Raw genomic sequence first — 25,387 nt, 5'->3', positions numbered from 1 at the left:
CACGCCTACGGCTGAAAAGGTCCATGCCTACTGAGCAGCTTTAACCTGAGGCTACTATGTACAGAACGCGTGATTGACCGCATGCCAAGAGTCCTGCGCAGCGTAAAGCTCTTTTACCCCAGCATTAGCTTCCCTTGCGGACCCTTTCTCGTCCACAGCAGACCTGAGATACCACCCGCCGAACGACCACAATCCGCTACCAATGGTGGCCTTCCGTGGGAGAGTCGGAAACATCTGCCACCATCAACCTCGGACAACAACCTTTTCGTTACTCAAAACAGTAGCCTTCCGACGTGGAGAAAAGCGAATGAATACAGAAAGAAAGCATGAGAAAGACATCCAGATCTGCTCGTTGTACTCGTGTACCAACCTTCTCATCCATCATATGTAATAAGCAGTATTGTGCAAGCATCGAGTCATGACGCCTTGGTGCTGTGAGTTTGTCGAAGAAACTCTCAACTGTCATTATCCCGAACGCAGGGAACATGCAAAACCCCGAGTTCATTTCAACTCCTGGCCGTCATGATTGATGAATGCGCCATCCGGTGATGTAAAGCGCAATAAGGAATGACAGTGCGAAGACCGCCACTCCAAGATGCTATCTCGCGAAATCTTAGTCCAGCGCAAATGCGTCTTGTCGAGTTGAGGAAGAGTGAGGATCTGGGAGACATACATGAATGACCATATGTTTCTCCCAGTACCCACGTAGAAGTCCGTATCCAAATCGAGTCGAACCTTTTCCAGAGACTTATCAAAGCGAAATTGGCCCAGGCACTCCCGATGGCCATTTTTGTATTCCGCCAATAGTCCAATTATAGGTTTGTGTGCTCGTGCAAGATCTCGGCAAAGCGTGATTCCAATGATTCCTTGCGTGCTACAGGATGACTTGAACCACGGCCCGCTTTTCTTTGTGCAGACAGCCGGGAAGTCTTCTACATCCAGAGGTGGCCAGTGTGGGTTAAGGTCTTCCTTGGCTCCATCGGCTGCCATATGCCGTACGTAGTCAAGGGAGACATGCCTGTATTCATTGAAAAAGATCTGTGTTGGTTCTGGTGAAGGCATCAGAATAGGATAAGAACGCTGCCAGTCGTCCGATGACTTTGCAGCACCAAAGATAACTTTTCTCTCTTTACTAGTTTTCATCTAAAACGAAGAGTTAGAAATGATAACTAAAGTGACAAGGGTGCTCAACTTACTGCCAAGCAGGAGCTCTTTCCATCTGTTCCGTGAATCGATGAATAGCTAGACCGTCCAGCAATCAGCTTGATGTATTCATCCTTGTCTAGTGGCATATAAATGAAATATCCACATGGCCAGAAATGGTCGATCTCAGCATAGAATCTAGCCTTCTCGCCTGGTTTGTGAGCGTGTACGGTAGCTATGTTGTCTCCATCCGTGACTACAGTGTAGCCGGTGATATCCTTGGCGTTACAATCAAAAGACGCCATCAATACATTCTCGTCCCGTAGGGTAGTGTGATCGCTGTTCCACAGGGTGAGGATTTCGGTCGGGTGCAACGGGCTTGCCCAGCGGACGGAGCTTTGGACTTCTCTGTAGGGTTTAAGATGGTCAGGGACAAAGAGATCCCGGAGCTTGTAGCCCTAAAGGTCTGTCAGTTATCAACCTCTGACTATGAGAATCCAGGTGGGTAATTAGAGAATCGTCCTCTGAGGCCTAAGATACAGAAACAAAATAGCCTAATTGCTAGCCTAAGCTTGCATAAAATGACCAGATTATTTCTTCTCTTATGCTCTCGGAGGCGAATGAGCCCTAACGGAATCCAAGCTTACATCTGACTCTAGAACGAGCTTCCCGCTTTCAGGGTATCCCGGAAAGACTCGCCAGTAAGCATCTGCAATCGGACCTGGACTCAAAGGCGTTGTAGAGCAGAACTTGACAGCTCGGATCCCACGATGGTCCTCCGCAACACAGATTTGACAATCCTCTCGTTGTTTCTTGAGTACTGTCACGTACGCCTCTTTCGGGAGGTGGTCTTTGGAGTTTGTGAGCTCTTTGACATAGCGCACACCGTCAATGACAATATATGTTGCATAGACCTTCTTGTGCAGCCAGAGAGACGTGGTTGGTTCCATGCGCTCCAATGACTGTGACTGTTGCTGGTGTGTGATAGTTGCGCATTCGTGGACGAGCATCTCGGCTATCCTATCAAGGATCTCCGCAGGCAACTTGTCGCCAAGACCGGCCTCTAGCTTGTGACATAAAAAGTCCTTCGTGCGAGAGAAACGCTTGGCTTGCTCGTAGACAGTAGGGTCGAAGGTTAAACGCCCTGTGCATATAGCACCTTGAAGGTTGCGTTGAGCGATACGAAAGCAGTCAGCGTGAACAAAGGCAACACGGCGGGACTTTTTGTCGCAACGTTTCTTGTCACCGCAAGCGTGTATCCGTACGTAATACTTGGTGTCTTCTTGATAGCCCATCCTGGAGAAGGTAAACTCGGCGGTGAATGCATTGTCCCAAACATCTATTTGTTGTAAGCACGTGCTCATTCTGCCATGAGATGACTCACAGGCAACTACTACGTCATCGTCATCGAGGTCAAACAGACAGAGTCTGCATCTTGGATCTGACATACACAGATCTTTGCGCGGCTCGTCGGACGGAAGTGAGATTGACTCCATAGTGTCGACGGAATCGAGGGTGTAGAAGAATTATCCCCTAAGGCTTAGGCTACCAAAATAAAGTAGCCTAACGGTAGTCTCAGGTAGCATAAAACGACTAAATTATTTCGTCTCTTATGCTCCTAGCAGTTAATTCTTCTGACACCCTGACAGGGTGTTATGTTCGAGATGCGGCCCTTGGTAGCGTCGACGAATCGATGCCCTGGTGAGAAATATGATGTGGCGAGGTTTCACAGACGTATTCGACAACACCAGCAATGTCAAAGAGTTTTAGAAAGAGGGAAGTTGGCGATGAAAAGAAAAGGTTGATGTTTGCCAGGCAGCTACCAGGAAACAGGTAATCTTGTATACCAGCAACGTACATGCTTTGGTCAGCTGGCGCGGGCCAACATTTCCCCGTCGCCATATACTGTGGGGTCGTCCTTTCATTTTATCTACCTGTTTATCCTAAAATATAGTTGATTCTTTTTCCCAGTTTAGTGAAGTTGTTATGGTTCTATGCTAACGGACGAATTACAGAGCTTTGGCGCAAGTACTGGGAATAGGTGTGAAAAGGAAGGGACCCTGACCCACACCCAGAAGGACGAGGACGGAAATGGGGATGGATTCGGAAAGATATACATCTGTGTTGCTATGTACGGCGAAACAGTCCAGACCTACGATATCGAATGCGGCACCCCCAAGAACCATCTAAGTGTAAGAATAGCGCTTATAGCGATCATCAGTAGTCGATGTTGAAGAGAAGTTGGAAATGAGGATGATTATGCGCGCTACTTCACGGAGAAGCCTCCAAACTATTCATAATCCTTTATCACTTTAGACCATTATTTAGGCTACTTGAGGTCGGAGCTTTAAGCCTTAGAAGATAAGTTAGTGTTTCCAGTTATGGAAAAGTGATGAGTTTACACATTCTGTATGACTTTCAGCCTCGGCTATGGCGGATTCGGCGATCCGTGATTGCCGATCATCACATACTTAAGCCACGCGGTATATCACCCCGCAGTCTCTACTTGACTCACCTATTGTAATCCTCCAAAGTTCATTCCCTGCGATACATTGAACGATCATGGCCAACATTGAGCCTCAAGCTGTACAGTCTACTCAGACTCCGGATGGCATCACAACCATCACCATATGTCGTCCACATCGGAAGAACGCAGTAGATGGCGCAACCGCTACAAAACTTGCCGAGGCCTTTCTAGCCTTCGAGAAGGACCCAGACCAGAAGGTTTGTATTCTTTATGGTGCAAATGGTACCTTCTGTGCTGGCTTTGATCTTCACGAAGTCGCCAAGTACGATTCGGGCCAGAAACCTGGGGAATATCGAGGTCCGACTGTCGATCCCAGACACATTGTTGATGGCCACAATAGTGGCCCCATGGGACCTTCCAGAATGCAGGTCAAGAAGCCTGTCATCAGTGCAATAGCAGGATACGCCGTGGCTGGCGGTCTAGAGCTGTCGCTGATAGGTGACATCCGCATCGCCGAAGAAGATGCTGTCTTTGGTGTATTTTGTCGCAGATTCGGCGTCCCGCTCATTGACGGCGGCACAGTTCGCCTTCAAGCCATCATTGGCCTAGGCCGAGCTATGGACATGATCCTCACAGGAAGACCCGTCAAGGCTGAGGAGGCGCTGCAATTTGGTCTTGCGAATCGCGTTGTACCAAAGGGTCAGGCGTTGGTAGAAGCTGAGAAACTCGCCAAACAGCTTCTGGCGTTTCCTCAAGAGTGCATGAATGTTGATCGTGCTAGTTGCTACTATTCAGCATATAGCGCGACGTCCTTCCAGGATGCGCTGAGAAACGAATACGAGCACGGTATCAAGGTGATTAGCACGGAGAGTGTGAAAGGTGCGGCGGCTTTTAGCGCTGGAGCTGGGAGGCATGGTGTATTCGAAACAAGCAAGTTCTAAGAACCAGCTTTGCATCCGCATAAGTTGGTTCCATGAAGCTGAATCGCAGAATGATAACTGCAGGTCAATTTGAAATGATATGGATACCACCTCTCTATCAAAGTGACTGATAGAGCCTCTTTGCGTGGCTATGGGAAGGATTGCCCAAACAAGGCCACCTCCTCACTACAGTTTGTACATAAAGCAAACAAGAGCATACTGTCGGAAGACTAGCCAATTGTACTGGCTTAATCAGAATCCAGCTCAAGGTCCGACATGGGTGGAATCGAAGGGGTAGTTGAGAAAGGTAGTAGCCTCCTCATAGAGAAGCCTTGGCAATTCATTGACGATTTGCCAAGCTAGAAGCGTTGAATCCTCCAGCGGCGCGTATTTCCTATTTAGGAAGCAATTCCTGTGACTGTGACTTTGTTGACTCAGAACGTCTCAGTTGTTGTCCCATTGCATTCTTCACCGCGAGAGTCAGCTTCCTTCTTGTATCTAGTCGGGAAAGAAATATACGATTCGGAGGCGAGCAGCGGACTAGGGTGAGAATTAATATGTCGACCAAGATGGACAGCAGAGTGAGCCACACGAATGAGTGAGTATTTGCAATGCGAGGACGAATGGACGGGCAGTATTCGATGTAGAGCTAAGCTTTTCGAAAGTCACGACTCCCAACGCGTACAGGACACATCAACACAACGAAAGATAACACAGCTATGACAGTATTCGATGTGATAGATCCTTTTCCATGACTTCCGCCGTTGCAGTCTAGAATGAAGAGGCGCAGCAGCACAGAAAACAAAGCTCTCTTTTTGAAATGACAGTCACCGGTATGAGTGATGAACCATCATCAAAAGTGGCCGTTAAAGGTCCCTTCCCCCAAGAGGTTCCCGGCTAAGTCAATCGGAACCATATTCTTTGACTGATGATATCTGATCTCGCACCAACGATCCTGAAACGACAAAGGGAGCCTAGCGGGTTGTTTTCACTATCATTAGAGGTTGTGTTTGCTTAGAAAGCACTGACAACATGCCTTACCAGGTCAGAGCCAACACGATCTTTTCATCAAAGTCTAAAGCCCCTCTATTTAATAACTATATCACACTCCAACGTCTTGGGGGACAAGCAAGGTAGTAAGGCATTTATGCTGTGCCTAAACCTTATGTTCAGGCACGGCAAAAAAAAAAAAAAGGTCATGTGTGGGCAAAGGAGTCATGATGCCCTTTGACAAGTGTAAATATCACCGAAAACCTTAACTTTATCTGATCGTGTTTGGGGACTCTTGTTCTTTGTCTATTCGATTTATGTACAGCAGGTCAACTTGGGTGTTCATCACCTCAAATATAGTATTTTGGCTTTGTCCCGTTGTAAACCTCAAAGGCCAGAAATGGTCTTATACAAGCATAGGTGACATAAAGGCCATCGTTGTCCTCAAAGTACCTGGGACCATATCTATCACCAGATGTGTCACAAGCAAGCCCCGCTTAGTACCTATCGTGAATAAGGCAGTAAACTCTTATATGCATATTGCTTGGTATCCTGTTATCATCTCCCCGATAAGCCCTTGTCATCTTGCAATTCGCTGATACGGCATGTGAGATCAATCTTATCTCTTTTTCCCAAGATGTTGCAGCTTTCTCTACTAAGCGTATAATCCTTTGAGATTGGCTATTTCGAAGCGAACAACTACTGCTGCGCTCCCATCAATCTCTCCAGTCCTCCGATACAACATCTGAGCTCCCGATATCAGCGTCATAGCAATGGAGCGATTTCTCCTCATAGAGGAGCATCAAAAGTTATATGGAAAGCAGTGCGGCATATGTGGAGCATATATTGTTGGAGGTGCAAGCAAGCTACAACGTCATGTCAACACTCATACAGGGCTGCCCGCCCTTCAGGTAAACTTTTGATCACCGACCTTTCCTTCGAATTGGGGTCTAACGAGGTAGGTAATCAATGGGGAAGCAACGTGGCGACAGAGCACAACTACAAGACTCCAACAACAAGAGTCCAACGACGAGAAACAGAAACTGCCCTTTGACAAGAAACTTGTTCAGCAAATGATATGCTCGAGGCCTGCCAAAGTTCGTCATGGTGGCGGAATCTTCACGTCGGGGCCGTTGGGAGGGAAGGAACGATTCCCTGGCATGCCCGCTGTTTTCCTCAAGGATGGTCGTGTTCGTCCACAATATAGCTGGCTCAAGAATGGACTCGACATCAGGAACCCTTTCACTGCTAATCAGACACGACCAATACGCCGCCACCTTCGTCGCCAATGCACTGTTCGCTTTCATCCCCCGCATCGGAACACACGGATACAAGAACAAACAGACGTGTTTACAAACCTTGTCACTAATCTCTGGACACCTGGAAAATTTCCCGATTGGCCCAAGCCTCCAGGTTAGAAGATGGAATGGCCTTGGGATCCAAGTGCCATTGGACCAGAAGAACGGCAATGCGACCTTTGTCTGAATCGGACCTGTGATTGCGTTCAAACAGCAGTATCGGACGCCGTACCCAAGATTGTGCCTGCCGGTGATATGGGAGAAGGAGTAGAAGCAACTGTTCCCTATAGCGTTAATCAGTTCATAGGTGAGCTTGTGGGTGAGTTAGTGCCGCTGGGAGGCCACAATGACGGTTGGGGAGCAGAACTTTGTCGAGATGATCTTGGCGATGGATTCCAGGCCATCTGCTTAGTGTATTGCCGAGACGCTGGCAATTGGGGCCGGAAGGTAAATCACTCGTGTGACCCCAACACCGAGTTTCTTTCCCTACCGATATCAGGAAAATGGCGGATCATATTCAATGCCATCAAACCAATCCAAGCCGGGGATGCCATCACTGTCAGTTACGGAGAATCTTACTGGAAGACTGGTCGATGTCTTTGCAAATCAGAACTTTGCATTGATCAAGGAACATCGTAGTCAATTGGCCATCATTCATCGAGAGATAGGACCATACTAATCGGGAACAACTCAGATGATTAGCTACTAAATAAAACCACTAGGCATTTTGCTCATGTTTCCATATTGGTCTTCCTGCTCCATCTGCCCAAGAGAAAAAACCATCCGCGAGCCCGATCATGAGTTATATGAAAGCATTGGGTTTCCCCTGGCCCCCAACCGCTCACATTCCGTAGGCGTCGCTTGAATAGCCAGAATAGTTTGATTCCTAGCGGCCTTGGCAGTTTGTTCCCAATCATCAGCCATAGTTGAAGGCTCAGTTGATGGGCTAAAGAACAATTTGCATGTCAACCATCGAGACAGAGTTTGAATCGGACCCCTTCCAAAAAGAACGATGGCGACTGGCTTTCTACAGGCATATCCGCCCACATGCCATCAACCATAAAAAGCTCCAACCCTTGGCCGATTGGCGTTTGCGCAATTGGGATAGTTCCACTGGTTATAGGGTTTCTAGATTCATCCATGTCTCCCAGCAGGTATCGTAGACACCTTGTTCTGGGAGTATATCAAGGTCCTTGAAGATTCGTTCGAAGGCGGCCTTGTCCAGTGCGACGTCGTCCTTGTAAGCTTGGAAGATCGCGTCGTTGACCTGTTGGATTTGGGTGGCTATTGAGTTTTAGCAATGCTCTTCGTGAAACGCCGAAGCACTGAATAGCATATGATATCTTACCTTGCTTTCCCAACCTTTCGGAAGTTGCCTTTCGGCTCTGCCTTTCCATGTCCTTGAGCTTGTCGTTGGCCTTTTGGATTTGGGTCGCTATTGAGTTTTAGCAATGCGCTTTGTGAAACGCTGAGGCACCGAATAGCATCTGATATCTTACCTTCCTCTTTCAACCTTTCGGAACTTTGAGTTTGGCCCTCCCTTACAGTGTCCCTAATCTCGTCGATCTGGGCCTTCAACTTGTGGTTTAGCTCCACGTTGAACTCATCACGAATGGTCTTGGTGATCAGATCTGTGTAACCTACTTGGGCCTCGTCTTTGACCTTTCGATCTTGACTTCGGATCCCCTGCTCCATTGACTCTAGCTCTTCGGTCAAAGCGTCGAGATTTTCTTTCATTGTCTCGATACGTCTTTTGTCATCGGCCTGGCGCGCTTCCGACATCGAATTTACCAGTTGGGATGCTGCCAACTTGCGCTTTACTTTCTTGACCTCTTTCTCGAGAGCGGAGACTGTCAGATCGGAGTCCCTGAGCCTCTTCTTCAGCCTGCTGTACTCCCTATTCGCCTCCTCGAGTGAGGCGAATGGAGCATCGGCGGCGGCACCGTTTGGTCGTGGGGCTGGTGTGGGAGTCCCTTCATCTCCCAGATGGTGGGACGTCGCTGGCGATTGATGGGCGGGAGTCGATGGAGTACCAGCAATTGTTGGCGTCTTCGTTGCTGCTGGCAATGTGGCTGTTGGTATCGCCCGTGGCTGTGCCTCCTCTTTCGAGATCGGCGGCATCATATTCCAGTGTTCTTGAACGTCTTTCAACGCTGTGGCGTAGGGGAATTTCTGGCGGACACGAGCCATCCAGATCGAACCTTTGACTTCTGGAAAGAAATCCGCATTCAACATGACTGCGACAACCTTTGCCCAAGATATAGTGTCGTCAATGTTGCTGTCGTTGACGCCTCTTCCAAGGCCATGGCTGTGAATTTTCTTTGTGTTTATCGTAGTTGGGCGTAGGAGTCCCACCGTTTCGATCCAAAGGCCTTTCTCGTGGGGGACTACCTCGCGGCCCCATTGCTCCCATGCTCCAACGTACCTGTTGTACCAAGTTGCATCGTCCCCGTGAGTTCTTTTTTGATAAGGGGGAAATCCAGAAGGTGTAGAAACCCGTAGAGGCTCGCCCATCATGTACCGGTCAGGGGGCGGTGGTGATTCCGACCCTGATGAAGATGAGTCTGTTTGTTGCGCTGTCTCTGATGAGTCTGATGACATTTGGAAGTGGATGCGCGAGAGGTATGGAGATATTGTCAAGCAAAAGAGAGAAACAGGCGAGAAGAAACATAACGGAGACGCAGCTAACATCGGATGCCCCACATTAATGCCTAGAAATGGAGCCGGAGTGACTAAAGCAGAACCCCCAGGCTTCCGTCGAATAAATGTTGGTTTTCTAGGCAGATCTGTAGCTAATTGCTATAGCTCAGGACAGTATCCATATAGCGCCGCCTGTTTCTCTCTAGGGCTATTATAACTCGGCCTTCTGATTTTTCTTGTGCTCGCTTAATTCCAATCTAGCACAGCCGTAGCTTTAGCATCAACAACTACAAAGTCTTCCACCACAACATATCCCAGATTCGCCTCTTATTTTCGATTACGCATATCTTGTCATCAGTCATTCCGATCATGGGGGCCTATGTCCCATATGGCGGTCAGGCCAAGTCGTCGGCAAGATGTTTCATTAAAAATATCACGAAGGCCGCCCATGTAGCGGAGCCGAAGATGAAAGTCTTTTTGGAGACCGCTCTCAAAAACTTCGAGGCGATCCGAGTAAAGATGGACGGGCAGCTAGCCGACGAGCTAGCATACTTTGTTTTGTTGTGCTCCAAGGAATGGGGGGACAAGGACCTTCATCTCGACGACATACGGGACAACGCCTTGTATCGCGAGGCTGGTTCGCGACTGACCCAGAACATTCCATATTCTCTATGGTTTGTTCTGGTGTCTGCTTTTGGGCCTGGACATTCGGCGCTCGTCGAAATACGAGATGCTTTGTCCAAAGCATGGGACTCCGAGATCCCAACAGACACCATATCTTACCCAGCTTGCAACTCTTCTTCCCGGGAGTTCGAACTTTTCGGAATAGATCCCAAGCTCAACGCTGCAGCCAGCCCCGCGGTGAAAAATAGCCCTATCATCACGTCAACTGCCCGTGTGGACTTGACATCCCCAAATGCTGCAAAGGAATCTGGAAATCAAGCAACAACCAATCTAGTTGCTGACGCAAGCCGAAAGGCTTCCCAAGTTCCTCCAGCAACCACTATCCCTACTGCACCAGCATCTTCCGCCGCTGCAACGGACAACGCAAATCAAGCAACAACCAATCCAGGTGCCGTCGCAAGCCGAAAGGCTTCCCAAGGCTCACTAGCATCTACTCCCTTTACTGCACCAACGTCCTCTGCTCCAGCAAAGGATGTTGCAACCCCTGAAGTGACATCCAATCCGTTGGGTTCGACCTTTCAAAAGCCACGTGGGACCTTGAAGAGGCCAGGTTCGTATAATGATACCGACCAAGGATACCTTAGCCTTGAAGATTCACGATTTCAGATGAGCAATCGAAAGCCAAAGCCCAATCACAGTAAGCCTAACTCTGTTGCTCGTGCAGCTTCAAAGGAACTTGCTTCTCGTGGCAAATCGTCTGATGGCTCGGCGAATCTTCGAAGCTCCAACAGTCCATCCCATGGTGAGACAAATACATTGTCGTCTCTTTTCACAGCGCCTAGCGATCAATCCAAGCCAGGCTCGCTTGCGATTCCAACAAAACCTTGGTCCTTTGACCCTACTTTACCGGCTGAGCTGAAAGGCACGCAAGACCGTCATTGGCCTGATCTCATGGACATGAGACCGGAGGATACCACGAGCACACCAGCAAGGCCCACCGCGCGACAAAGCACAGCTGAGACACCTCCGTTAGTCCGATCGGCTCCTGAGAAGCGCCGTGACATGAGCCGCGTGTACAGTCAATTCGACAAGGACGGAAAGCAGAAGTCCCCAGGTTGGCTGCATTCAGGTAATCTTCGATTGGAGGCGAAGATAGACGATGTTCGATCTAGATGCCGTGATGGCTTGGAACATCTAACGTCTCAGACAGCATATGTCCGCAAGAGTATGAATGAGAAAATTGAACGACTCGAGACCGGTCACAGTTCGCTGGAAAGTAGCCACAAGGAACACAAGGATTTGGTGGCGGAAGAGGGTCTCAAATTCAAGGAGACCGCAAAGGAACTTCAGCTTTCCCTAGACAAATGGGAAGACTATGTCAAAGCTGTTGAAAAGCAGACTGACGAGCGAACAACCGAACTCGAAGCGAAACATGACGAACAAAAGTCCACCGCCGAAAGGCTCATCAAAGAGCTACAATCAACCAACGAGAAGCTCGCCGACGAGTGTGAGCAGCGAAGATTGGAAAACGTGGCCCTCCGTAACACGGTCAACGCTCTACAAAACCAGTTAAATCCGTTCAATAAGCTACTAAATCAGTACAATGAGCTAGTGGCCCGTCAAGACGCGATGGAACAGTTCCTAGAGAGAGCATTCCCCCCCCAACCCGAAGGGCAATCTGCCGACAACGAAGAAGGTCAACAGGAGACGATTGATGAAATGTTCAGTAACAATCCCAACAAGCGCACTCTTTCCCCAGATGGCCGCTCTGAAGGAGCAGCTAAGCGGAGGCGTTCCGATTGAATACCCTGATACAACGCTCCGATAGATACCGCAGAGCGTTTGATTGTGTTGTATCTGGAGTTCTCCTTTTCTTCTTTGGCGACATTACAGACCATGGCCTATTGGAACTACATATGAGGAACACCTCCCTGCCCATCACAGTGGGCCAAGCCTCTGGAGATTTCCCTGTTGCTCTGTTGATCTCGAGGGAAACCTCAGATATGGCAACCGGGAGCAGCACTGATGGATGCACTCCGGGAGAGTATGGAGGTGGGACAGGTTGCAATATCTAAGGCTTTTCCTTTTCTTTTTTGGTGGTTACTTAGGGGCGCAGGGGAAACCCCTCAAAAGTTTGTGTTTTCGGGACTGTTCATACTGCTCCGCTAGGTACTCTACAAACAAGATAATTGTACTTGTGGGAAACTCGAAGAACAATTCTGCAATGACTGTGACGTCTCACGTACTAATGTTCGCCACCAATTTGCTTTTTTAAACATTAATATGGGAAGTTTTATCGGCACACCACCTCATCACCAAGTGATTACCGCTTTGTTATTCCAGCCTCATCTTGCAGTCGTACATTTCAGCGCCTTGATGTAGGAAGGCATCCGAGCAGAGTGTTCTGCTGCAAGCAAGCACCGTCTACCCAAGACTTTTAACAGTTGATAGGGTTAACGAACTTGGCAATTGGGTACCTACCTAAGTAATTGATTGGTCGATGTTTACCTCTGCATACCTACCTCTGCATACCTAGGTAGGCAGCTCCCATGCCCTTGTCCGTTTGCGTCTCCACTTCTGCCTGCACGGTGCGCCGCGTCAGTGTTCACCTGCACCAGCGAGATCCATTTGACTGCATTCATATTTCTTTAAACCCCATAGCCTGAGATACATGAAATTCCATTGCACATCATTCTCCCATTGCACTACGAAGATGTCTGATGCAGACGCACTACCCCACGCGCCCTTAGAGGAAGGGCGTTTGCTTTACATCGGAAACATACCTCTCAATGTCCAGAGGTCGAACGTTTTGAAATTTCTCCAAGCAAAAGGCTATGGAGGCATCATTATCTACTGGTCGCCTGGAGACTCTCAGACTCGGCCAGCGGAGTGGCAACATTTTGGCTACTGTATTGTCGAGTTTCCTTCAAAGGAACTAGCTTGTAAAGCCAAAGATCGCATCCCAAGTCTCAAATTCAACGGCCAGCTACTCCATGTGTCCGCTGTCAAGAAGCGCCAAGTAAGTAAAGGAAAACTTCCAATCGGCATATATTAACCCAGTAAAGATTGCTGCGCCCGAGCCTGCCCAACCTACTTCAACAAAAGCACCTGAATCTGTTGCGCCAGGATCTCAAGCCAAACCCAGTCATCCTCCAGCGAATCCCGTTACAAACATCCCGATTGCCGCAAGCCAAGAGACCATTACCGTCGGCCGTGAAGTCGCAGAGGATGAGGAGGACGTAGATCCAGCGCGTATGAAGGAAGTTCTGGAGAGCTTTCAATACCCCGAAGAATACAGATATACGGAACTTGGAGGAAAAAGCAAGGTGGAGCAGGCGGCCATAGCACGCATGGCCGATCGACAAAACGAGCTTGGGACGTCTCTACTCGTGACTTACCAGAACCCGGAAAGGGAGGTTAAAGTCCGATGCCAAGCTATACCAACACCCATGTCGTCCAACGAAGTTGATCGAAGCAAAACATGGATCTTTGTCGTATCCCCGAAAGGGCCCCATATCACGAAGCGCATCGCTCTTGACCAATTGCCCGAAATGGAGGCTCAAGCTTGGAAGGAATTCCACCTTCCCCCAATCAAGGCTGACGAAGGAACCGACCACGATCGTCGCGACATCCCCATGTTGCTGGACGTTTATACGACCGACGACCCCGCGCGTGACACAATTCGAATTTTCCACACCGGCATTGCCATCTCGGAGCTAGCCGACGGCACTCATTGGACACCGGAGCAACTTGTCAGTTGCAAAGACGAGACAACAACGATGATCTCGACCTCGACAACGTTCATCGGTCGGAAGGACCTTGCGGGCGGCTTTATGTCTGCAACATCTATGGGCCACCATGTTAAATATTCCCGTCCAACGCACGCCGGCCCAGGATGGGGCGACTACGATGAGTATGACATCTGGCAGCGCTGCGGCCGAAAGGTCACGGCCGATATGGTTCCTGATACACGTTGGAGGACCACGTTAGGCAAGACTGTGCAGTTCAGCGTTGTTGAGAATGGGACCTTGAGACCTGGTGATTCGGTCTCTACAGCCAACAAGCAATTTGAAGACAATCTGGGTGGATTGCGAGCGCTCCCTATGCGTCTCCGTGAGCGCGTGTTAAAGAGTGAAGGCAGAAATGTCGACCGCGAGGACAGGGTTTAGTTCAACAAGAACTTCGGCCGAAAGGCAGTCTAGTCGCTCATAATCGAGGCCTGATATAGTCAATTTCCACGAGAACAGACTTGAGATCTAATGGTACCTTGTGACCTTGTTCCCGAAAGGCAGATTTACTGAATCGGGGGCTATGAGATAGAGCCTTCCAGGTGTTACTTTGTATTTAGATCTTTCAAACGACGACGCTTGTAGCCCAACTTATTTGTCTGATCAGAAGTGTTGTTTTATTAAGTACGCATTGAGCATCCCTATCACGAGATGAGTTACTAGTAGACCCCGAGTAGCGTATCGCCATTTATTCAGGGACTGGCCGCCATTCAGTGCCTCGGGCATTGAGCTAAGAACAGCGGTCCTTGTAAACATATTGAGCAGCAATAGCAATGGTGTCTTAAACGACAAGTTACTTTTGAGTTTTCCCGAGGCGCAAGTCCCGCGGTATACAGGTAAAAACAACACAATATCAAACGACAAGGATCAGGAAAAGGTTCGAGTGACGGATGGCAAACTAGCTGTCCTTGAGATCGACAGTATTCACATGTAACAGCTCCTGCGCCTACCCTATTCTACCCTGGTAATGTCCGTCTGGGGAGACCGCTCGAAATAGTAAAGGGCCAACAGTAACATGAATTCGGGGGAATCGGCTTCCAATTACATCAGTTTATTGCCCATTGCCAGGAGCATCCCTAAGGTGCAAAAGAAATAAATGGGAGAAGACAATAAAACCAATGCCTTTCGGCCCCGAAAAACTCGAAGACAGAGGGGCAGATATCGAGACGGAGGCTTTTGTGAGAGGTGAATTTAGGGGCTTTCGCCCGTCGCCGTTGCTGTTACAGGCGACCTGCCTTCCGCAGCTCCTCTCCCAACTGTGACAAACGAGGTTCGCCTTTGCCTGTAAGGGGGAGACGCGATCGGTCCATGTACGGGTACTCCTGTATACCTGTCAGCGTATATAACTCATGGTGGGAGCAAATCTTACCAGAAGCCACTCAATTTCGACGACCGTCGCGTGTCGCATGTACTGGTGCGAGACATAGTCGATGCGATCATAAACGACCCACCGATTGCGTGAGCCCCTCAGAGAGCTATCTGGCCGGAGGCCAACTGGGTGATTTTGGATCGTCCGATACTCATCCGTGGCAGCGACCTTGACACAGGCTGCGTGATGGTAAAAACCACCGGCGATTGACTTTTGGATCAAGGTTTCATGATCATCTTCAGAAGATGATTGTATTGGAAGAGGCATTTGCGGACTGAAAATACCGACACAAACTTGAAGGAGCTCGTCTCGGATACGACATGCCTCTTCCAATACAGTCTGATCCACAAAAGTCTCATGACACCAAACTCGCAGTTCCTCCTCGCGAAGAGTCGCCTTCAACCCCAGGTACCTATTGAGTAGAGAGAGTTCTGTCAAGTGGTCTGACTTGGGATTTGCGAATTGCTGCCGCTCGAAAGCGGCAGCGTAACGTTGCTCGTGTGGCTTGGTAAATGGCGAATTGCTTGCCTCGGAAAGGGCGGCAATAGTGACCACATCGGCCAGACACCCAAGCTTGTTCGCCACAGCAAAAGCATTAACCCAGGCTGGTTGTACGGGGAGCCTTTCGGCGAGTAATCCAGTCTCCGTAATGCCGCCAGCATCATCGATAAACTCCCTATTTACGTTAGACCTGGAATCATCTGGCTTTCTTAAACACTTACATGGCTCGAAGCTCTTGAAGAGCAGAAAAGTAAATTTCTGGAGGTGGACTATCCAGCAAGTCAAGTGTGTTCATGTTTGTGATTCCAGCCGATTTAAGTACAAGCAGGGAACGGGTCATATCTGTACGCATAATCGCCGGAATTGTATATTCCAGCATGCTGTTCTCGTACATGTCCTTGGTGTACAAACGGTAGCACACGCCGGCTTGTGTTCGGCCAGCGCGGCCGGATCGTTGCATGGCCGATGCTTTCGAAATGACCGAGCTGGTGAGAGTATTAATGCCGGCCCGAGGGTTGAAACCATCAACGAATTGGAGTCCGGAATCTGTTGTATCTTAGCATGGATTGTCCAAAGGTCGTTGGTCACTTACCAACAACATAGACGACACCGGATACCGTAATACTGGTCTCTGCCACATTTGTAGCCACAATGCATTTTCGCTGACCTTTGACATCGGGATCACGGAAGGCTTTCGCCTGTTTGTCTTTCGAGAGACCGCTGTATAACGGGTGAACGCTAAGGTCTGGCAAGGCATCACGAAGCTTAGAGACGGCAGACTCAACCTCGGCAACAGATGCCAAGAAGACAAGGATATCACCTGGAGGCTTCTTCTTGTGTAACATCTCAACCGTATGGAGAGCAAGACGATGGCTCTCCAATTCGGCAACATCAAGATACTGAATTTGGACCGGGTAAGCCCTTCCTCTGATGCACAAAGAAGCCGCACCGAACTCAGTAAAATAATCGACGAAGCTTTGCGCGCGGACAGTGGCCGACATGATGACCAAGCGTAGATCGGGGCGTTTCCGCAATGTGTATTTCAATAACGCCAACAGAATATCCGCCTCAACGGTCCTCTCGTGGGCTTCATCGACTATGACGCACGCCTGGATTTGTCCGTTAGCTCACTGCGGTAGTGTATGAAAAAAGAAGATGCATACGTATTCATCGAGTGACACGTTATGCTGGCGCTCCCGGAGGAGAACTCCTTCGGTCACAAATTTCAATAGCGTCTTTGCACTTGTTCTGTTGTGTCCACGGTGTTGGACACCAACCTGGTTACCAAGGCCGACTTCCATCTCCTCAGCGACGCGATCGGCAACTTGACGGGCAGCCAGTCGACGTGGTTGTGTACAGACAATTCGCTTGCCTGTCGAGTGAAAAATGTAGGCTAGGCGTTGGGTGAGTTGGGTCGTTTTCCCACTGCCTGTGTCGGCAGTCACAATAAGCACCTTGAAATTTTAGCAACAATGATAGTTGGGAGATGAGTCTCATCTTACCTGAGCTTTTTCAAGATGGGCAATCAGGTCCTTCAATACAGAGTCTGCCATCACGGGTAGCTCCCGGCGCTTTCTCAATCTGCCGTAATAGGGTGCGGCACGTTCTATTCCAGATACGAGGGGGTGGTCTCTCCGAGCCTCCAGATCCATGACTTCTCCCGCCGTTGGCAGAGAAATCTCTGTTGCTTCCATGTTGGCGAGGACGGGAGAGATGGTGTATTATCGGTGACCGCGGTTTAACAATGGCAGTGATGGTTTCGATGTGTTGTGGAAAAGGTATGAAATTGGAGGTTGCGAGAAACAGATTTACGAGGCCTGGGCGCTTGCCTGTTGGGGTTAGGGCTTCAGATTTCGTGCAATCTGTGTAACGATGGAAACAGTGCGTTTGCAAAGATACAAAGCCAGAGCGCGGCTGATGACAGCTGGCACGCAAGCGTACGACGGGCGACGTTTGAGGGGGCGGACGCGGTTGCAATAGACCTTCGAGAGAAATTACCCAGAGTGGAATACCACCATTTTACAAGCATGAAACAAAAGAGAAAAAACTGGACATTACATATTAAATGGAACATGCCGTGATACTTGTTTTGTAGGTGTGCCTGTAATACGCCAAAAATGCCATTACCTTCTGCTACATAGGTATTCTTAGAGCTATTCAATCTCGTTTCTAGTGCACTTCGGCTATTAACTTGAATTGTCAATGAGGTTACTACTGTTTAAAGCCCCACACCCGTATGGCGGAACCCATGAAAAGGGAAGTCCCAGACCCTGATTCAGGATATCTGTACACGGCTGCAGCCTTTCCTGAGGACATGAGAAGCCACTCCAGCCTACCAAAGGAACCGAATTGCATTTCTCTCACACTATCGCAATAGTAGTGGAGTGAAATTGGAATGAACTTGGCCTTGCTCACCTTGTCGGGCAGATACTTGACATTCTGGTGGAAATGACCGTTGGAGTCCTGGACACAACCACACAGTAGGTATTGGGCAATAGGGACCGATTGGTAGATCTTGAGAGACAGCTTTGGCTGGACGCTTTAAGCATCCAGTTCAGGCTCGATGGACTGATCCTGAGATGACTGTAGCCTACCTAAATAAACCAAAGATTATTTGCGAGAATCAGAATAAGAGTTCAAACATGACTGGCTGGGGTATCAACAGTAAGACTATGTTAAGTTTTTTTCTATAAAGTATCATCAATAGCGACCTCCAGTAGGTCAAATCTCAGTAAGGTCAGGTGTGCAAGTTGCATCAGCCACTGAACTCAGAGTTCAAACATATGGGAATTCTTTTGCTACATGACAAGTTCAATGCCCCGCTTTTGCCTAAGGCACACTTCGTACGTCAGGGTGTAACTTAAACAGTCCCCCACTTACGATTTGTTTATTCTCCCACTGCATGTTGCAAAGTTAAATCTTCGCTTTTGCATCTGACATCACCTTCCAAATTATCTATCTCCAAGCATCCTGGTCAAACCATTTGCTGCTTCCCTTTCTTCTACTAACTACCATGAGCACGGCCAGAGAACGCGATCGGGTGGTGGGCATCGTGCGCAGCTTTCTGGATAGCAAGGTCGCTAAGGACCAGCCAGAATTGGCCAAATGTTTTGAAAAGATCGCCACCGCCAATCTCCCTTGGAGTAAACCCCAGACGTCGAATTTGAGCGAACAGAAGGAACGAAGGCTTGACCATGCTTCCAAAATCCAGGCTAAGATAGCCGAAAACACAGCGTTCGCAACAAAGACAGGAAGATTCCGTCTTAACGCAGCTCACGTCGCCACCATCTTGATTCTCCCCATCGAAAGTTTAGAAGAGGGTGGTTGGCTTTCCCATGAGACCTGCGACGACACATTGCTACATATAAGACTAAACCTTATGTCCAATCTAATGAAGCATTGTAAGCTTTTTCTCATAGCCAAATGGTACAAACTGGAAACTAATTCATCTCAGATCTCACAAAAACCCTGGAGGCTATTACGATGGCCGATCAGTCTCCGCCAACGGATCCACCTACCACCGACGAACCTGCCATACAGTCCATCAACCGATCGCTCCCCGAAAGGGAACTACGCCCAAGAAAGAGTGGAACATCTGTCTATCGCGAAGATTCCCTCCAAGACGAGGCAGAACCTAGCCGACCTACCAAGGCTAGCAAAGCTACCAAGGACAACAAGGACTCCGACTACAAACCGGATGCCCATAATCGAAGGGAGGCAGAAAAGAAAAAATGCCGCGCCCGAGATCTTTGGCGGTGCATCTTCCAACGCACTGCGGAGGGGCAAGTTTGCCATATTCTTCCTTTTACTTGGAACAATACCGAAAAGGCTATCCAGCAAACCACGGTAATGAGTGATTGCTTTAATGCTTTCTTCGACAAAAAAACCCGCCTTGAGCTTTGTGATCTATTGATGGATATCACCACTCTTGGGAAAACTGACATGGCTTGGAACATGTTCTACTTAAACTGCCAGCTTCATGCTTACTGGGGCCAGGGCCGTCTCGGTCTCTTCTGCAAAGCTATTGGGCCTCATGTGCCCGACAAATCTCGCGACGAAAGTCATGTGGGAAAGGATTGGGTCGATGTTATCATCCAATTCCATTGGCTAAAACGTCGAGATGGGAAACCAGACGACGAGATGGCCGATAGGGACGCAATGGACGCAATGGCCCAAACGCAGATTCAACATGAGGAGGACGGAAGCCCCCCCGGCCAAAACGACCGAGGCGCCGACATTGATGCCGTGCGAGCTGATACAAAGACCCCTGTTCTCTCCGGTCACGAAGTCAGAATTGCTATGCCACTAGACGATGCACTCAAGTGTAAGATGATGGTCGATGTCCAATGGGCTATCATCCGAATTGCTGCAATGAGTGGCGCCGCGGGGTACCCAGAGCTACTTCCGGACCATCGCGATTGGAACAAGGTCAAAGCTGAGACGGATGTCACAAACCGGGGCGAACAATCCCCAACCGAAGAGCCCGTTCGTCCTTAGAAAGCACGATCTCAGTCTAGGGGACGACCAGAGGCCCCTGTTGCCTTGCTTCCACGCACAAATCTCCCACGCCGCAGCGACTCCCCTGGAAAATTGGCCGAGCGATCGGTTGGAGAGACAACAACTTTGCCACTTCGGCAGCTCACCGCTCCCCTCTCTCCCGTCCGCCCAGCTACTCTTTCGACCTCACCATCTCGACAGCGGGATGATTCCGAGAACGTGCGCCCTGGTAAAGAAGAGTAAAAGCCATGCTACTCTCATCTTTCTTTATCCAAATAGGCAAATGGCACTTTTAGGCAAGGTCACTATTTGAGCAGTCGGAGCTTAAGCCGAAAGGCATCCATAGTTCAGTCCGTTAGCTTTCAGGCTAGGCGCCGTCTGTTTTTCTTTGTTTGTTTTTGTTTCTCGAGCTATTGTGGTACCTGGGCATATTTCTGTTGTGCAGGTGTGGTTTATTTGCGAGTTACCTTTTCTTCTTCGCAACAGTACGGGATATTGCGAATTGGCACAACACAAGAAGAATGCCTTCGCCAATTACACTGGACCAAGGCCCATCGTCAGGATCCGATCGGGCTACCAGAGATCACTTGCATGGCACTTTTCGGTAGTTACTAAGCTACCGTGGGTATATAGTTACTTCTCAATAGATTCTGTCGTTCTTGCTGAGTTTCTGCTTCGGAACCCAATTGTTGTAACAGATATATGCGAGCGTGGATGTATTGGGGTTCCAACGCCAACCCACATAAAACAGAGCGTTGGCGATGCGCTACTCGAAAGGTACAACAAAGACCTCCAACCATGCGCTGGAAAAGCATATTGACTATAAGAACCTGGAAAAAACCTTGTATTGGACATTGTAGCAGTGATATTCTTGAGTGCTGAGCCTTTTATTCATGCATATTGTAGGCAAATGGTTCACTTCTTCAATGGCAAATATCAGGCTGGATACTATGTCTGGTAGGCTGAATCTTTGTATGTGAACATCTTGCATATCCTCCATGAGAGTCACTGTTTTCCCAATTCCCCGGGTATTCAACTTCAGCCGAGCTGCACCGTATGCTCAGATTGAAGTAAGTTAACAACCCGTTGCGCTTGCTCACGAATAGCAGCCAGCTTCTTCTCAGTTTCAAGCCTTGCATTTGCTTGCTGAACCCCCTCCTTAGCCTCCTTAACCAATACCTGCAATTCGATCTGACGGGCCTCAAGGCTGTGTAGATCAGCCTTGTCCTCACCATTTGCAGAGAGGCGTCTAAGCTCCCTTTGAACGTTGGCGGCAAAAGCTTCCGCCATACGAGACATAATAAGCCTGCGGATATTATCCAAACCCTCAGAGGTAGGACTAGGTAATTTTATCTTAGACCAGAGGGCATGAGCTTGCTGGTAGACTATTACATTCTCGATGTAATCTTGGTGTTGTTGGAGATTGGCCTCAACTGCTTGTTGTATTTCCGTACTATGCCTCAAGACTCTAGTAGCATCTTCCACTGAAGAGAGAGGCTGGGTAACAAGCTGCGCCTGAAGGGTGGTGCCGATATGCTGAAGATTGGAAAGCATCTCAGCAAGCGTATCAGGCGTTGAGGTAATAGTATGAACCCTTTCGGGGGACTGTCGGTGGCGCTTGGCAGGGGGAGTAATCGAGGTAGAACTAGTGTCGGTGTTGGCGTTGAGGACATCGAGGAGAAAGGCGCTTGGGTTTTGGAATGAGTGAGGTAGGTCACAACCTCGCAGCCAGTAGTCAATTGCTGCTAAAACATAGATACCACAGGAGCGGCTGTCTTTCTGACGCGGTCCTGACTATACACATATTGCTGTTAGTATACATATGGCTCGAGTATAGCAATTGTCACTACGACACTAGAGAGAGAAAGCTAAGACATACTGCTTCTGTGAAAGAGAAGGCCTCGGCGGTTGGGTTAAACCAGGTAGCAAGGCGCTGAGCATCCTTGAGGTTATCTGCAGATGGAAGGGGATTGTACTACTGCACCTCCTTCCTGTCGATGTCAACCTTGGCTACCGTCCAGTGGGTATTGTTGTGGTTTAGCGGGATAATAGCAATACCAGTGGTAAGCTTGGGAGGAGGTCGGGCAAGAGTGCGCTGCGAGAATTTGATGTATCCCGGGTTATACACCCGTATATTCTCATATTTATTGGCATGTAGAAGTTTGGCAAGCGAATCAATAGTCTCGTCGTTAAGCCACTTGTTGTTCTCAATCTGTTGTCGAATCTCAACATAGTTGAAAAAAGCATCATGGAGAAGCCTTTTGTTGTCCTGATGAGACTCGGGCGTTGAAGATCGTTCGGGCATGATTGAGCGTAAAAGCGAGAGTTGTAGGATTTTGCCGATTGGGCACTTGAGAGGTAAGATGGATAGGAATTGAGGGATGCGGATATGAACGCGATGTGCGATTAGAAATGTTTGGTCAGGTCACGTGTGAAACGGTGAAAGTGGATCTTGAAGATCAGTAGGTATTTAAGCTCGCTCTACCCATCACGCAGCGCATTCTTGGATCTTCAGCCTGACTTGCTTATGACTTTTGGCCCCCAAACTCAACATGACGATGGCGCAAAAAACACTCACACACATACCCTTTCTCTACCGTTTCGTGTTCCTCTGGTTTGAGCCACTCGCTGCCTTCGGAGGCTCTCTTATTCTCTGGTTTGCCCCCGCATTATTCCTCAATACCATGAGCCCAACGAGCATATACGCGCCCGACAGCCAAGTTATGTACGACCAAATCGCAGCAACATACACCCTTTTCGCTTATAACGAAGCTATTCTACTCAGATCGACAAATGATTTTCGCGTATGGCGCACTGTAGTCATCGGGATTTTGATTTGCGACGTGCTACATATGTATGCTAGCTGGGCTGCGCTGGGAAGCGTGTTCTGGACTCCAGGTATTTGGAGGTGGGAGGATTGGGTCAACCTGGGGAGCTTGTGGGGACAGGCTGCTGTGAGGGTTGCATTTTTGGTGGGTTTTGGATTGGAGGATAATGTTCGTGATAAAAGGCACTGATGAGTGAGGCGAAGTGAAGTGAGATGGATGTGTTGGATGGGGCTCTGAGATAGTTGTAAGCGGATGGCACAGCTACTCGGGGTCTGCTAGTGACTCATCCTGTGATTAAGATGATCGCAATGCGTACTTAATGAAACAACACTTCTGATCACACGAACTGTCATTTGACAGTTATCTTTTCTGATGAATTGTCCTCAACAAGGTCCGAACCGGATGGCACAGCGATTCCCCGGCAATCCTACCAGGTGCACCTCTGGCAACAGGCATCACGAGAGTTCATTTGAAGGTGAGTGTTTAGCATTTCAGAGACACCTAGCTACTGTGAGACCAATTACAGTGATAATTTACTCCGCAAATTAAAGGCATAGTCCATATATCATCAGGCCTGCCTCCCTCTCAATTCTGAGAGGTCGTAATTTCAGTCAAACTCAGTCGTAGAAATATTAAACCTCCGGATCAAAAAAGCTCTTGCAGACGCCACCTCTATCGAAGAAAGCTGTCCCCAAGAAAGGATTTTCTCCATTGTCGTACAGGAATGCATCTGCTAGACTGCTCATGTCCACATACGATCCATCTTGAATCCATTGCAGCACCTTCGGCATGAGGATTTTCAACCTAGGTCTCTCGCCAACAGGCCTGGAGCACCAGTCCAGTCTGGTGCGTATTTCGTTGAGTAGGAAGCGGTAACCCTCATCCTCATTAGCCCACGCCAGATTACTCAGCTCCACGGATCGGGTGGAGTATGGCAGGGCCGCGAGAAATGAGAGTAGATCTTCTTGCGTGACTTGAATATTGGAAATGCCGAAATGCTCTAACTTGGGCCAGCAATTGATGGGAAAGACGCTCTGTAGCGGAAACGGCCAGTAATCAGGCAGTCCATCACGGCCGGGGGGATACATAGTTTCGCCGTATGTAGTGTCTGTCGTTGCATGAAGAGTGATGTGGCGAAGATCCTTTGCTTTTGATAGAGCTTTGAATATAAGGCCGCTTCGAAATGATTTCCAGTTGCGAAACTCGTCTATGCCCGTGAAAAGGTCGAGAGCGAGACGGTGAAATCCTGGCCGTTTGAGCAGAGTGACCAAGTCAGCATACTCTCGGCATGGCTGATCGAAGAGACGACAGTTCACACCAGTCACAATCTCGGCACCGCCAACAATCAGCTCCGTGACATTATGCTCGTTGCTGTTTTCGACCAATGTTCGTAGTACGACACGAAAGCCACGCCACTTAGCCCTGTATTCTTCCGGGTTGCAATTGTGGAAGGATTCGCACGACCCGATGAAATTATCGGGGTCTTCGTCGTCGGGTATCCAGGCATATACCTCCCGCGGCTCTCCATACTTGGCGAATGGCCACTCTTTCGGCAAAGGATAGTCGAAACGATATGGGAACGCTCTTATCATGGGTGTTTGATACATTGGCTGCCCGATGTTGCCGTGCGTTGAAGGAGTGACGGTGACTCGCTTAAGATTCGGAAACCGTGTTAGACCATGTTTGAAAGCACCGATATCAGCACCTGACTGTAGGACTTGGCGCTGGTCTTCCAAGAGACCCTTGTAATAGTCCCATGAAGCCTCCACACTTAGGTTGTTGTAGTCCGGGGGATTACGCTGCTTACTGAACTCAGGCACATCAGTGTCTTGTCTGCGCGCCTTGAACCAGAATGGGCAGCCATTGTCAGTCACAACCTTGTCTGGGTCACCGATGCCGAAAAAGCGATCTTCTTCTCCCATGTCCTCAGGCCCGGTGGACAATCTCGCATCATCCCAAATGATCTCGGTGACGCTGCGTCGAAAGGTCTCACTGTCTGCGACTGCGCGAAAGACCTGGATGTTGAGTGAGTTGGCCGAGATGAAAACGCGGTCAATGATAAAAGGCGTGAGCTTTTTCAGGGTCGAGCATGTCAGGCGAAGATTCTTCAGGGAATCTTTCTTGAGATACGAAACGATCTTGCGATACAGCTCCGCGGGTAGGTGGAACAAATATACCCGGGTCTCTGCGGGCGAGGCCGCCATTCTTGCTGGCCTGTTTATTGATGTTTCTTGGAAGCGTGAAGTTCAGCTTGGATAAAGATCAGCGGCGGAGTTGGATGCATAGACAACTCCTTCCTCAACGCGCTGCTTCGTGTGTTGG

At 49.0% G+C, this 25,387-nt stretch overlaps 13 protein-coding genes across 13 annotated transcripts; 8 read left to right on the top strand and 5 right to left on the bottom strand.

Moving 5' to 3' along the window:
- Positions 1-415: 415 nt before the first annotated feature.
- B0J16DRAFT_125215 (uncharacterized protein) lies at positions 416-2,654 on the bottom strand. Its single transcript, XM_046121680.1, has 4 exons — positions 2,528-2,654; positions 1,791-2,482; positions 1,197-1,601; positions 416-1,143 (listed from the first exon to the last, which is right to left on the bottom strand). The coding sequence occupies exons 1-4, from the start codon at positions 2,637-2,639 to the stop codon at positions 502-504; spliced, it is 1,851 nt and encodes a 616-aa protein (XP_045982832.1). The 5' UTR covers positions 2,640-2,654; the 3' UTR covers positions 416-501.
- Positions 2,655-3,096: 442 nt separating this feature from the next.
- On the top strand, positions 3,097-3,519 carry B0J16DRAFT_341025 (uncharacterized protein). The gene has a single exon (XM_046127781.1). It carries the CDS (start codon positions 3,138-3,140, stop codon positions 3,375-3,377), a length of 240 nt encoding a protein of 79 aa, XP_045982831.1. The 5' UTR covers positions 3,097-3,137; the 3' UTR covers positions 3,378-3,519.
- A 104-nt stretch (positions 3,520-3,623) lies between these two features.
- Positions 3,624-4,758, top strand: B0J16DRAFT_125207 (ClpP/crotonase-like domain-containing protein). The gene has a single exon (XM_046121679.1). The coding sequence runs from the start codon at positions 3,706-3,708 to the stop codon at positions 4,549-4,551; it is 846 nt and encodes a 281-aa protein (XP_045982830.1). The 5' UTR covers positions 3,624-3,705; the 3' UTR covers positions 4,552-4,758.
- Positions 4,759-6,293: 1,535 nt separating this feature from the next.
- On the top strand, positions 6,294-6,938 carry B0J16DRAFT_384255 (uncharacterized protein; the record flags this gene model as incomplete). The annotated part of the gene is made up of 2 exons (XM_046131405.1): positions 6,294-6,431; positions 6,483-6,938. The coding sequence occupies 2 exons, from the start codon at positions 6,294-6,296 to the stop codon at positions 6,936-6,938; spliced, it is 594 nt and encodes a 197-aa protein (XP_045982829.1).
- Positions 6,758-7,503, top strand: B0J16DRAFT_125195 (uncharacterized protein). Its single transcript, XM_046121678.1, has one exon. It carries the CDS (start codon positions 6,942-6,944, stop codon positions 7,455-7,457), a length of 516 nt encoding a protein of 171 aa, XP_045982828.1. The 5' UTR covers positions 6,758-6,941; the 3' UTR covers positions 7,458-7,503.
- Positions 7,504-7,560: 57 nt separating this feature from the next.
- B0J16DRAFT_414570 (uncharacterized protein) lies at positions 7,561-9,436 on the bottom strand. Its single transcript, XM_046133464.1, has 3 exons — positions 8,318-9,436; positions 8,167-8,253; positions 7,561-8,102 (listed from the first exon to the last, which is right to left on the bottom strand). Exons 1-3 carry the CDS (start codon positions 9,417-9,419, stop codon positions 7,936-7,938), a joined length of 1,356 nt encoding a protein of 451 aa, XP_045982827.1. The 5' UTR covers positions 9,420-9,436; the 3' UTR covers positions 7,561-7,935.
- Positions 9,437-9,827: 391 nt separating this feature from the next.
- B0J16DRAFT_384253 (uncharacterized protein) lies at positions 9,828-11,885 on the top strand (the record flags this gene model as incomplete). Its single annotated transcript, XM_046131404.1, has 1 exon — positions 9,828-11,885. The coding sequence occupies one exon, from the start codon at positions 9,828-9,830 to the stop codon at positions 11,883-11,885; it is 2,058 nt and encodes a 685-aa protein (XP_045982826.1).
- Positions 11,886-12,795: 910 nt separating this feature from the next.
- B0J16DRAFT_384252 (uncharacterized protein) lies at positions 12,796-14,251 on the top strand (the record flags this gene model as incomplete). Its single annotated transcript, XM_046131403.1, has 2 exons — positions 12,796-13,101; positions 13,148-14,251. The coding sequence occupies 2 exons, from the start codon at positions 12,796-12,798 to the stop codon at positions 14,249-14,251; spliced, it is 1,410 nt and encodes a 469-aa protein (XP_045982825.1).
- Positions 14,252-14,643: 392 nt separating this feature from the next.
- B0J16DRAFT_341014 (uncharacterized protein) lies at positions 14,644-15,531 on the bottom strand. Its single transcript, XM_046127780.1, has 2 exons — positions 15,240-15,531; positions 14,644-15,192 (listed from the first exon to the last, which is right to left on the bottom strand). Exons 1-2 carry the CDS (start codon positions 15,504-15,506, stop codon positions 15,091-15,093), a joined length of 369 nt encoding a protein of 122 aa, XP_045982824.1. The 5' UTR covers positions 15,507-15,531; the 3' UTR covers positions 14,644-15,090.
- Positions 15,532-18,753: 3,222 nt separating this feature from the next.
- Positions 18,754-20,237, top strand: B0J16DRAFT_384250 (uncharacterized protein; the record flags this gene model as incomplete). Its single annotated transcript, XM_046131402.1, has 2 exons — positions 18,754-19,141; positions 19,195-20,237. 2 exons carry the CDS (start codon positions 18,754-18,756, stop codon positions 20,235-20,237), a joined length of 1,431 nt encoding a protein of 476 aa, XP_045982823.1.
- Positions 20,238-21,067: 830 nt separating this feature from the next.
- Positions 21,068-22,542, bottom strand: B0J16DRAFT_372022 (uncharacterized protein; the record flags this gene model as incomplete). The annotated part of the gene is made up of 3 exons (XM_046130453.1): positions 21,068-22,031; positions 22,117-22,179; positions 22,222-22,542. 3 exons carry the CDS (start codon positions 22,540-22,542, stop codon positions 21,276-21,278), a joined length of 1,140 nt encoding a protein of 379 aa, XP_045982822.1. The 3' UTR covers positions 21,068-21,275.
- A 217-nt stretch (positions 22,543-22,759) lies between these two features.
- Positions 22,760-23,471, top strand: B0J16DRAFT_341010 (uncharacterized protein). The gene has a single exon (XM_046127779.1). The coding sequence runs from the start codon at positions 22,790-22,792 to the stop codon at positions 23,252-23,254; it is 465 nt and encodes a 154-aa protein (XP_045982821.1). The 5' UTR covers positions 22,760-22,789; the 3' UTR covers positions 23,255-23,471.
- A 185-nt stretch (positions 23,472-23,656) lies between these two features.
- Positions 23,657-25,379, bottom strand: B0J16DRAFT_398928 (uncharacterized protein). The gene has a single exon (XM_046132429.1). It carries the CDS (start codon positions 25,267-25,269, stop codon positions 23,698-23,700), a length of 1,572 nt encoding a protein of 523 aa, XP_045982820.1. The 5' UTR covers positions 25,270-25,379; the 3' UTR covers positions 23,657-23,697.
- Between the last annotated feature and the right edge of the window lie 8 nt (positions 25,380-25,387).

Source organism: Fusarium flagelliforme, assembly GCF_020744385.1.
Source record: "Fusarium flagelliforme strain FIESC 12 MPI-CAGE-AA-0113 chromosome Unknown B0J16scaffold_4, whole genome shotgun sequence".
Classification (NCBI taxonomy): domain Eukaryota; kingdom Fungi; phylum Ascomycota; class Sordariomycetes; order Hypocreales; family Nectriaceae; genus Fusarium; species Fusarium flagelliforme.
This window is presented reverse-complemented; position numbering and strand designations above follow the sequence as displayed.

Coding starts and splice junctions, on each gene's coding strand:
- B0J16DRAFT_414570 (XM_046133464.1), bottom strand. CDS start 9,419: ATGTCATCAGACTCATCAGAGACAGCGCAACAAACAGACTCATCTTCA. Junction 8,254..8,317: donor CGAAAGGTTGAAAGAGGAAG/GTAAGATATCAG, acceptor AAAACTCAATAG/CGACCCAAATCCAAAAGGCC. Junction 8,103..8,166: donor CGAAAGGTTGGGAAAGCAAG/GTAAGATATCAT, acceptor AAAACTCAATAG/CCACCCAAATCCAACAGGTC.
- B0J16DRAFT_125215 (XM_046121680.1), bottom strand. CDS start 2,639: ATGGAGTCAATCTCACTTCCGTCCGACGAGCCGCGCAAAGATCTGTGT. Junction 1,602..1,790: donor AGCTCGTTCTAGAGTCAGAT/GTAAGCTTGGAT, acceptor ACAGACCTTTAG/GGCTACAAGCTCCGGGATCT. Junction 1,144..1,196: donor GAAAGAGCTCCTGCTTGGCA/GTAAGTTGAGCA, acceptor TCTTCGTTTTAG/ATGAAAACTAGTAAAGAGAG.
- B0J16DRAFT_125207 (XM_046121679.1), top strand. CDS start 3,706: ATGGCCAACATTGAGCCTCAAGCTGTACAGTCTACTCAGACTCCGGAT.
- B0J16DRAFT_341014 (XM_046127780.1), bottom strand. CDS start 15,506: ATGCCTCTTCCAATACAATCATCTTCTGAAGATGATCATGAAACCTTG. Junction 15,193..15,239: donor TCGAAATTGAGTGGCTTCTG/GTAAGATTTGCT, acceptor ACAGGTATACAG/GAGTACCCGTACATGGACCG.
- B0J16DRAFT_341010 (XM_046127779.1), top strand. CDS start 22,790: ATGACGATGGCGCAAAAAACACTCACACACATACCCTTTCTCTACCGT.
- B0J16DRAFT_341025 (XM_046127781.1), top strand. CDS start 3,138: ATGCTAACGGACGAATTACAGAGCTTTGGCGCAAGTACTGGGAATAGG.
- B0J16DRAFT_398928 (XM_046132429.1), bottom strand. CDS start 25,269: ATGGCGGCCTCGCCCGCAGAGACCCGGGTATATTTGTTCCACCTACCC.
- B0J16DRAFT_125195 (XM_046121678.1), top strand. CDS start 6,942: ATGGAATGGCCTTGGGATCCAAGTGCCATTGGACCAGAAGAACGGCAA.